This window comes from Cibotium barometz, chromosome 20 (assembly GCF_041138505.1).
Source record: "Cibotium barometz isolate CiBa-2024 chromosome 20, ASM4113850v1, whole genome shotgun sequence".
Taxonomy (NCBI): Eukaryota; Viridiplantae; Streptophyta; class Polypodiopsida; order Cyatheales; family Cibotiaceae; genus Cibotium; species Cibotium barometz.
In genome coordinates, this window is record NC_141065.1 from 1,259,861 (window position 1) to 1,270,499 (window position 10,639).

Here is a 10,639-nt window from a genome sequence, read left to right on the forward strand (position 1 = left end):
GAGCCTCTCCCATTTCATGCAGGGGTACATACCTGTTTTGCCTAACCCTAGGTGTAACCACAGCAGGTATTCCAAGTTCACTCTCTAATCTATCATTTCTAGTTGAATCATAATCAAATGTTAATGGTCCTATAATATCATCAAACATTTTGTCTTTGCCTTTGTCTAATCTCCCCCTCACTGACATATCTGTGTCAGTGGACATAGGTGCACGACTTCTCAAGCGGCTTATCCAACACTTGGAGAAGTGGCATAGAAAGGTCCGCTATTTGTAGTACTTTCTTGTGGACCATTTTCAACATGAGAACCACCTGGTGTATCATCATATGCAACCACATTTTGACGACCATACCAAGAAGTCAACTCATCAAAGACAACATCCCTGCTTACCAATGTTTTGCGTGTAGATGGATTATGGCACTTATATGCTTTCTACTCTTGTGCATACCCAATGAAGACACATCTCTCTACCTTGGGATCTATTTTCCGCCTCTTTTCATCAGGGACATGCACATAAGAGATACATGCAAAGACCTTTAGGTTACTTACATCAGGCTTATGTCCACAAATCTTCTCATAAGTGTTGGGGTAAAGGCATTATGCCCACCCTTATAGTGTGTACAAGCCCATAAGTTATAGTACATAGTACACTTAGTACTTTTAATGTACTAAGTGCACTATGTGTACTAGTGCAATATACATGTGTGATAGGGGAGTCACACACTCACTTGGTGAGTTGACTTATCCCCACAACTCTCTCTCTCTCCCTTGTTCTTCTCTGTGTATGTCTCCCACACATGAATTAACCTAACCCTAATTCCTGTTTCTCCCACACAACTGGTATCAGAGCTTAGTGATCCCTCCCTTTTCCCTCTTCTCCTTGATAGCAGGCACCGGCTCAGAAGAGGCACCGCAGCAAAGTGTTGGTGGCCACAAGGCGTAACCCCACACCGGCAGTGATGGCGGAGATGCTTGTGAATAGGCGAAGGTGGCGGCAACTTTGAAGCGCACAGCAGTCGGGCATTTCGTCTTAAGGGCCACCATGAGGCCTCTGCCAGCGGCGGCGTCTACGTGCGAATGGGTCTATGAGTCAAGCGCACAGGCGGGCATCCATCGAATACTAGGCAGCTGAGCGTGGAGCGAAGAAGCGTTGGCAAAGGCGTTGGCGAACAAGCGAGCCACTGAAGTGAGCGAAGGCGAGCGCTGGGCGTTAGTCGTCGGCTGGCTATTAGGCGGGCGGCGCTCAAGTTGGGTGACGTGGAGCGAAGGCAAGCTCGATGTGACGAGGCACAATCCTCGTCTTCTTGTTGTCCCGAGAAGCATTTCCGGTGAGCTCAAGAACCTCCGCCGCAAGGTATTCAGGAACAGCAGCGAGGTAGACAGGAGCTCCAGCACCGACACGCTCAGCGTACTTGCCAGACTTCAGAAAACGGGCAATCCGGCCAACAGGGAACTGGAGGCCAGCTTTCGAGCTGCGAGAGACGCTCTTCTTGCCAGGAGCTTTGCCGCGGCCAGCCATGGCTACTACCAGTGCAAAGCAGGAACAACACTAAAAGAACAGGTAGAAGCATCATCATCCCTTTTCCTGCAGAAACAAAACCCGCCTGCAAATCAAAGAAAAATTAGAAAATTACAAGGTATTTTCCTCAAAATTTTTTTTTGGGATTTGCAATTGAGCAAGTACAATCAACAATTGAGCAGATACAGGTGTCGAATTGCTCAATTTTGAGCAAAATTGGCAAAATTGGGGGACATTGGTCACAATCAGGATCAATTTGCAGGAAATTGGATGTTGAAATTTGGGGCTTTTGATGTAATTGTGCAATTAAGCACTCATACATGCTGTATGATGTGAGAAATTGCACATTTGGGCAAAATTTGCAGCAAATTGCAGTGCAAATCAAGGGGCTTTTGTGCCGATTTGGTTGATTTGCATGCAGGCACTCGCAGTTGATGCTTTGGGTAATGTGTTGATGCCTTACAAGCACTCAATGTGCCTGTAAATCAAGGGGCTTTCATGTATTGGATGTATACGTGGCCAGGGGGAAGCATCGTGAACACTCTGGATGCCTTCATGTGCGTCAATGTACCATGTATGATCAGAAATTGATCTTAAATCAAGGGGCTTTTCAAGTTTGTATGCTTGTTGAGCTTGGCAAAGCAGCAGGCAAGACATTTATGCCTTGAATCCTCAAAAATCAGCTTGCAGTCAAGGGGCTTTTGCCCAATTTCTGTTCGGGACTGTTTTATGCAGTGTTCGGGACTGTAAAAGTCTGATTTTTACTCATTTGGACAGCCAGGAGAGCATTTATTACTACTGTACCTGCTGGTACAGATTTGGCACAGCTCTGTGCATGTTTTGGCATGGCTGTACACTGATTTGAGTGAGGAAAAGGTTCAATTTCAGCTGCTGTACTTGCCGGTACAGGTTTGGTACATCACAGGTGAGCACTTAGTACTGCTGTACAGTACTTTGGAAGGGCAACAGAGCACATTTAAGGTGCTGTCCAAAATCTGCAGCAACTAGATTTTGGTGATTTCATCACATAAAGTGGGAGATAAAGCTTGGGAGAACAACAGTGAGCACTTTGTGTGCTTTTGGTGCAGTGTTTGCACATTTTGCAGGGAGTCAGGCATTGACAGGTTGCATATTGCTATGGCAACCACAGGTGAGAGCTCTTCATTGCTTCACATCAAGAAGCTTGAAGGCTTGCATAATTATGATATTTGGCAAACCCAGTGCTACAATGTGTTGCTCCAGAAGAAGCAGCACAAGCCTATCAAAGAAAGGGGTGTGATGCCCGCTTCTCTTACTACTGAAGAGTGGGAAGATATGGATGAGCTGGCAAGATCTACTATCATGTTGTCTGTGTCAGACTCATTACTTTTCAGCATTCGTGAAGAGAAGACAGCTTGGGGAATGTGGCAGAGATTGCAGGACTTGTATGCCCAACAAAGTGCCTCAAGCAAAGTGTATTGGTTGAAGAAACTCATAGGTCTTCAGATGAAGGAAGGGGCGTCTATGACAGCCCATCTAAATGAGTTTAATGGTATTGTCAGCCAGGTCATTAATCAAAAGTTGGCAATGGACGATGAGTTCAAAGCCACTTTTCTGTTATGCACTTTGCCAGAGAGTTGGGACACATTGAGGACAGCCACTAGCAATTCGAATGCTATGCTGTCATATGCAGATGTTGAGGGTGCTCTTCTTCAAGAAGAGATGAACAGGAAAAACAACTCTGTTGGAAAGTCCAATGCAATGAATGCACGTGGGAGATCCCAACAAAGGGGTAAAAGCCAAGAACGGGGAAGGAGCAAGTCTCGCTCCAAAAAGGATTTGGAATGCCATTATTGTGGCAAGAAGGGACACATTAAAAAGCAATGCTACAAATGGAAAAATGATCAAAAGGAAAAGGGAAAAGGCAAAGACAAAGAGAAAGATGAAGCCAAAGATGTAAAGCCAAAGGGCAAAAGTGGAGTCAAGATTGAAGAAATCAATGAATCACATGCAGGTGGCAGTGAGGATGAGGTCCTCTTTACGTCTTCACTTGATGCCCATTCACTTCTTACAGGTGGTCATGGTATGCACTCATGGATCATTGATTCAGGTGCCTCCTTTCATGTCACAGGTTGCAGAGACTTGTTTGTCAGGTATACTGCTGGCAATGAAGGAGTGGTTTATTTGGGTGATAACCATGCATGCAAGATTCTTGGCAGAGGTGATGTGAGGCTTGTGTTTTCAGATGGCTCACAGCTTATGCTCCATGATGTCAGGCATGTGCCTGAGATCAAGAAGAATCTGCTTTCTACTGGATAGCTTGATGATGCTGATTATGTTACCACATTTGGTCGTGGAAAGTGGAAGATTAGTAAGGGCTCACTGGTTGTTGCCAGAGGCTCTAAGGTGGACACTCTTTACTTTATGCATGCAGGTGTTTGTCACCATGCTAATGTAAATGCAACCGAGCTGCCGGAAATCTCTATGTGGCATAGCCGGTTGGGACACATGAGTGTCAAAGGAATGGAGCAATTGTCTCGTTTGGGTTACTTGCCTTCTCTAAAGTTTTCAAGTTTTCAGTTTTGTGAGCATTCGTGCACATACGCAGGGAAATGCGCACCAAACTTGATCCTAAGTCTCACAAATGCATATTCCTAGGATATGGTGACAGAGGTGAAATGGGGTATAGACTTTGGGATCCCGTGAATAGAAAGATCATACGCAGCAATGATGTCATTTTTGATGAAACATGCATGTATAAGGAGCCTGCAAGGCAACAGGAGCCTGGCAGAGTCATCTTTGATGATGATGGACATCATGGACAACAACAAAGGGCTGTAAATCAGCCATTACAGCAGGAAAACCAGCCCTTAAATGGTGCTGAAAATGGTCCAAATGGACAGCCAGAGATGGCAGAAGATATCCCTATGGATATACCACAGTTAGAGGAGATACTGGGCATGATTTTTCAGCCTTATGGCATGGAACAGGAGCCACCAATGGGTGATATGCAGGCTGGACAGCAACCTGCAAATGATGGTCATTGGGTACGGAGGTCCACTAGACCCTCCAGAGCCCCTGACAGGTTTGTTCCAGGGGTTGACTACTTAATGCTTACTGACTGTGGGGAGCCCTCATGTTATAAAGAGGCTTTACAGAGGGCAGACAAGGCTCTTTGGGAGCGTGCCATGAAGTCAGAGATGGATTCTCTGCATAAAAATGGAACATGGAAGTTGGTGCATTTGCCTGCAGGCAAGAAGGTTTTGCCATGCAAGTGGGTTTACAGGCTCAAAGTTGCACCAGATGCAAAGCCAAGATACAAAGCCAGGTTAGTAGCTAAGGGATTCAAGCAGGAATATGGTGTGGACTTTGAGGAGATCTTCTCTCCAGTGGTCAAAATGACCACACTTAGAGCTGTGTTAGCTTTGGTTGCACATGATGATCTGGACTTGATTCAGATGGATGTGAAGACTGCTTTTCTTCACGGTGATCTCCATGAGGAGATATATATGCAGCAGCCAGAGGGTTATGCAGTAAGTGGAAAGGAGAAGCTTGTATGCAAGCTCAAAAAGAGTCTTTATGGGCTCAAACAGGCACCAAGAGAATGGTATCATAAATTTGATACATTCATGAAATCACAGAAATTCAGGAGAAGTGACATAGATCACTGCTTGTACACCAAGAAAGCTTTGGATGGCAGTCTATTGATCGTCATCTTGTATGTTGATGATATGTTGATTGCCGGGAAATCTCGTAAGGAGATGGATACCTTGAAGCAGAGGCTGCATCAAACCTTTGATATGAAGGATTTGGGTGATGCAAATCACATCTTGGGTATGCGGATACTTCGGGACAGAAATCAGCATGTGTTGTATTTGTCTCAGAAGGAATACATTGGCAAAGTCTTGCAGAGGTTCAATATGGACGGGGGGAAGAAGACTAGTACTCCTTTGCCTCCATATGTGAAACTCAGTGCTATGGACAGCCCACAGTCGGATAGAGACAGGGCTGATATGGCCAAGGTTCCGTATGCTTCAGCTTGTGGCAGTCTCATGTATGCCATGGTTGCTACTAGGCCGGACATTGCATTTGCAGTGGGAGTGGTTTCTAGATACATGGCCAACCCTGGCAAGAAGCATTGGGAAGCAGTGAAAGGTGTCATGAGATACCTGAAGGGCACACAGGATATGTGCATATGTTTTGGCAAACAGGATGCATTAGTGCATGGTTACACGGATTCGGATTATGCCGGTCATCCAGATAACTGGAAGTCTACTACCGGTTATGTATTTACATTCACAGGAGGTGCTGTGTCATGGATATCCAGGATGCAGAAGTGCACTGCCTTATCTACTACAGAGGCCGAGTATATTGCAGCCACAGAGGCTTGCAAGGAGGCATTATGGCTATCTCGGTTAGTGGTTGATTTGGGTTATACAGGGGATATTCCATTGTTGCATTGTCACAGTCAGAGTGCCATCCAGTTGGCAAAGAACCCTGTCTTTCATGCAAAGACGAAGCATGTGGATGTGAAGTATCACTTCATCAGAGAGGTGATAGAGAACAAGCAAATTCAGCTTGTTAAGATTCATACGGATGACAACCCGGCTGATCTGTTGACAAAGAGTTTGCCTCCGGAGCGGTTTGCTCATTGCAGACACTTGATGGGCATTGGATGAGGCCAGTTTCAGCCTTGATATGGCCTTGTATATTCATGTACATGCTGATTTTTTCTTTTCCTTCATTTAAGGGCACTTTGCCTTTAAGCAAGGTAGGTCCATACGTACGGTACGTACGGTACGGTACGGGTACGGTACGCAGTACAATACGGTCTTCGAGCAAAAGTACGTAAAGTGCGTCAATATAATATATATATAAATTAGATCCACTAGTACATATCATTGAATGTCATTCATGAAACATAAACTTTGAATGGTTTAAACTTTAAACATTGAACATTGAACTTTAAACATTGAACATTGAAAGAGTAGAGATTCAAGAAGGATACAAATGAACATAAGGTAAAATCATGATTACAGAAACTCTGAGCATGCGCAAAGCGCTACAAGTAAAGAAACCGATACAAAGGACACGGGGGAAAAAACCTCTCCTAAAGAGAGTAAAAAGTGCCCCGGTCAACCTAGGTCCTGCAAAGGCTACTCATCATCATCAACACCTGATGATGAAGCTGAATCAGATGGGACGTCTCCATCGGTAAGGACATTCCCATCAGAATCATACTCAGGCTCTACATAGGGTACTCTCTCATGATCATCTAGCATCTCCTCTGTAGCTACTGTCGATGTCTCCGCATGTGATGTGGTAGATGTGCGTCGTCCTCGTCCTCGACAAGTCCCGCGCCTAGCGCCTCGTCTACCTCGCCCGCTCGACTGCACAACATGCGCATCACCACTGGGCTCAATGTCATACGCCCTGGAAGAAGCCCGAGTCACCCTGCGGTCTATACTCTCCAGCTCTCTGTGCAACATGCGAATTATCTCCTCCTGCTCGTTTCTCAATGCGGTCTGCGCCTCTTCTGCGGTAGCAACGTGCTCCAGAGATAGAGGATCAACCTGTCAACAACAATAAACATGTTCAATGCGAATTGTCTGTGACCATGGCATGCCAAAAATGCTGGCAGCTGCATGCATCATAATATTGTTACTTGTATATACTAATGTCTAGACTCTATGACACAATCAGTCACCTGCATAGGATGCTCAAGTTTCTTAAGATTTTGAACCAATCGAAGATTGGCTCGGCAATAAACCAAGCGTTCCAACTGGCTGGTCTTGAGTTTATTGCGGATCTTTGTATGAATAAGAGAGTAGGCACTCCAATTACGCTCACACGCACCAGCTGAACAATCCTACAAGTAATAAAAGTCTTAAAGTAATCAAAACCTATTTATTATCACACATCGTTTTCCAAATTCCATTTAGGGAGTTATTGTCACTCACTTGAGAGAGGATGCGCAATGCCACTTGTTGGAGTTGGAATGATTGATAACCATAAATCAACCACCAGTTAATCGGGGCCTTTGCCTCGTCTTCCTTGTTGCATGAGGTTCTGCTAAAAGCGGCACCCAAGCTATGCATGTAGGATACCATGTCTCTATGTGTGTCCACCAATGGGTAGCAAGGCCTGGCGCCCATACTGCTGCTCCATACATCAATGCCGGTGTGACTAATGTGTCAAATAGCGACCCCTTCGTCCGGGGCTCCTGAAAATGCGCCTGGTGGCACTGTCTCTCTAGCATAGCCAATGCTGCATATCCCTGTGTCAATCTAGCTCTGGCTGCTGAACCCATGGTGAAGCGTGTGGCTGCTGCAGAGAAGGTAACCCCTAGGTACACGTATGATGTCACCACCTCCACCTGGCATCCTGCGAGAGTGAATGTCAGCTGACTCCTGCCCTGTCTCGATGTATGAAAGACCATAACCTTGGTTTTCCCAAGGTTCACAGTAAGACCCCTCTGTGTGCAGAAATCATCGAGTGCATGTAGATGCTGCTGTAGACCACCTGGAGACTCAGACACTAATACAATATCATCAGCATAGAACATAATATGTACTGAGGTACCTGCTAAATCAACTCCATCTCCGCCTCCCCGTGTAATGAAGTCAGCCACCTCATCAATGTATAACCCAAATAGCGTGGGGGAAAGTGGGCATCCTTGCTTCACACCAATGGTGCTAGCAATAGTCTCGGACGTACCTCCTGGACATCTGACTCGCCCAAAAACCTGCTCATATAATGCATAGATGCCCCATGTCATATCTGCTGGTATGCCAAGAGACTGCAGGCGCTGAAAGAGCCTCTCTCGTGGTACTGTGTCAAATGCCTTGCGGAAATCCACAAAGCAGCAATAGAGCTTTCTCTTCCTCACTCTGGCCTGATCAATCATACATCTCAAAGTGAATACATGGTCAGTGGTAGAGAAAGCTCTCCTGAAGCGTGCCTGCCCTGATGAGCGTAAACCTGCTCACTCAGCATATAAGCTAAGCTCTTGCTCCAGCATTGCACCATAGAGTTTGGCCAGCACGTGGCCAACCATAACCGTCCTGTAGTTGCTCGGATCAAGCATATTCCCTGTTTTGTGAATCGGCACAATGGTGTGCATCGTCCACTCCACAGGCAAACCCTCTGCTAGTGCCCTGTTAAATAGGTGTGCAAGAAAAGGAGCTAAAGAATCTACATCATATATGAGATGCTCACCCTGCAGGCCCGTATGGTCGGCGGCCCGTGCATGCTACAGGCGGCGGATAGCTTCCTGTACCATCGAGTGGGTAAAGAAGCTAGCTGTGGTAGGTCGAGGCTCCTGTGGCTGAGGTATAGGTGGCTACTGTGGGGCATGGTATAGACCCTCTGCATATGTGTGCCATATCTGTGGGTCTGCAATAGGTGTCGGGGTCCGGGGCTCTCTGAAGTGCCGCCATGAGACAGGGCTATCTCTACTCATGAAGAAATGAAAGATCTCTAGCTCCTGTATCTCTGCGAAGGCCTGCCTTTTGCGGCGAGTAAGTCTCCTCATCTCTCTCCTCGACTCCTGCTCTGTGATGGCTCCCAAGGCTCTCTTTATGCGGAGCCGTGAGTATAGGCCTCTGCACTCGTCATCATACCATCTGTTCTGGGGCATAGTCCCAGGCCTCGCAGGCTCTCCTGAGTGTACACGATGCTCTGTAATGCAGTGATGCCAGCTGGGCTGTAATGGTATCCATAGATGCGAGGGGATCCATGAGTAGGAGCCCATCCTCTACTCTGCCAGTGTATATATCTGCCATGTCATGTGTGAAGTAGATGGTAGTGTGTGGCGTCGGTATGTGGGGGGCTGGTGATACTGGTGATCCGGCTAGTGAAAATGCCAAGTATGTATGATCTGCCCCAATAGGACGAGGTGGAATGGAGAATGAGGTGATAAGCTGTGATGCCTCCAAAGACCCCATGATGTAGTCTACCATCGTGCCTCCGGTCCGTGTGACCCCCATGTGGGAAGCATGTCAGCCCTCCTGATCCCGGCCACTGCAGCATCCCGTTATAAATAACGAGATGATGCCTGGCTCCCAACTCTAGTAAGTGGTCCCCATAATGTCCTCTGTTTGGTCCAGTGTCCTCTGATGCCCGACTAGCCCCTATCTCCTCTGGATCCACAGGGTGGAGGATCTCCATGTCATCATAGTCATACACCTCACACTGTCTGCTCTGTGTGTGGGCATTGAAGTCACCCGTAAGAAATACTTCCCCTAGTGTAGAATAATGCATAATCTCCTCTGACAGACAAGTGTATGGCGAGGCTCCTGTCTCCTCCTCCTGTGGCATATAACCCTGTCCTGTGAGAGCTGTAAGCTGATCCACATGTATCTGGCCTCTGGATCCCGTGCTACCACTCTCAGTCTCCCCTGTAGCTCCCATCTGAATAGGACTGCTACTCCCCCCGACCCTCTCGAGGTACCCTGGTGTGTGGTCCTCCTGTATGCTGACTCCCACTGGAATCCCTCTACTCGAGGTAGCCCTCTCTCTGGGCTCTGATGTGTCTCTGTCAGAAGTATGATGTCTCTCCCCACCATAACATGCTCCAGTCGTCCAGGCTGCACCCATAGTGAACCATTACAGTTCCATACTGCCATGTGTATCTCTGTCAGTGGCCTGGTCTGTGTCCCATAGGCCCCAAACCGCTAATCCATGGGCCGGCCATCAATGATGACCCGACCATCTCGATAGAAAGCCTTCTTGCCTTCTCTCCTCGCGTGTAAGACTCATGGCATGCAAGTTCTCCTATGCTCAAGCTGCATCCTCGTGAGATCATCATCCAAGAAAATAGGAGCTCCCTCTAAACCCCGTAGTATGACCCTCTTCCTCATGAAGGTGACCCTCTCCGTCTCTTCTGCAAACTGTAGGATGAGGGCTCGCTTGCGTGTTGAGTCTTTCCCGGCTCTCCATGCTTTGGTGAAGGGGAGAGGGTGCTCTTCCTTGTAGCCGAGCTTCATGCATAGAAGCTGTCCATCTTTCTTGGGAGCGGAGTCGTGTGTCTTGGCTATACCTGTGACTCGAATGTTGAGGCGGCGGGCATGCCTCATCTTCTTCTCCTCAATGGTGGTGTGAATAATTTGGTGTTCTTCCCTTTGAGTCTCCTCCCTCACT

The 10,639-nt window shown here is 47.1% G+C and overlaps 1 protein-coding gene and 1 pseudogene across 1 annotated transcript; both read right to left on the reverse strand.

Moving 5' to 3' along the window:
• Positions 1-1,228: 1,228 nt before the first annotated feature.
• LOC147627431 (protein H2A.7 pseudogene) lies at positions 1,229-1,574 on the reverse strand (annotated as a pseudogene).
• Positions 1,575-6,492: 4,918 nt separating this feature from the next.
• LOC147627432 (uncharacterized) lies at positions 6,493-7,461 on the reverse strand. Its single transcript, XM_086814319.1, has 2 exons — positions 7,206-7,461; positions 6,493-7,071 (listed from the first exon to the last, which is right to left on the reverse strand). The coding sequence occupies exons 1-2, from the start codon at positions 7,209-7,211 to the stop codon at positions 6,655-6,657; spliced, it is 423 nt and encodes a 140-aa protein (XP_086670445.1). The 5' UTR covers positions 7,212-7,461; the 3' UTR covers positions 6,493-6,654.
• Positions 7,462-10,639: the final 3,178 nt, after the last annotated feature.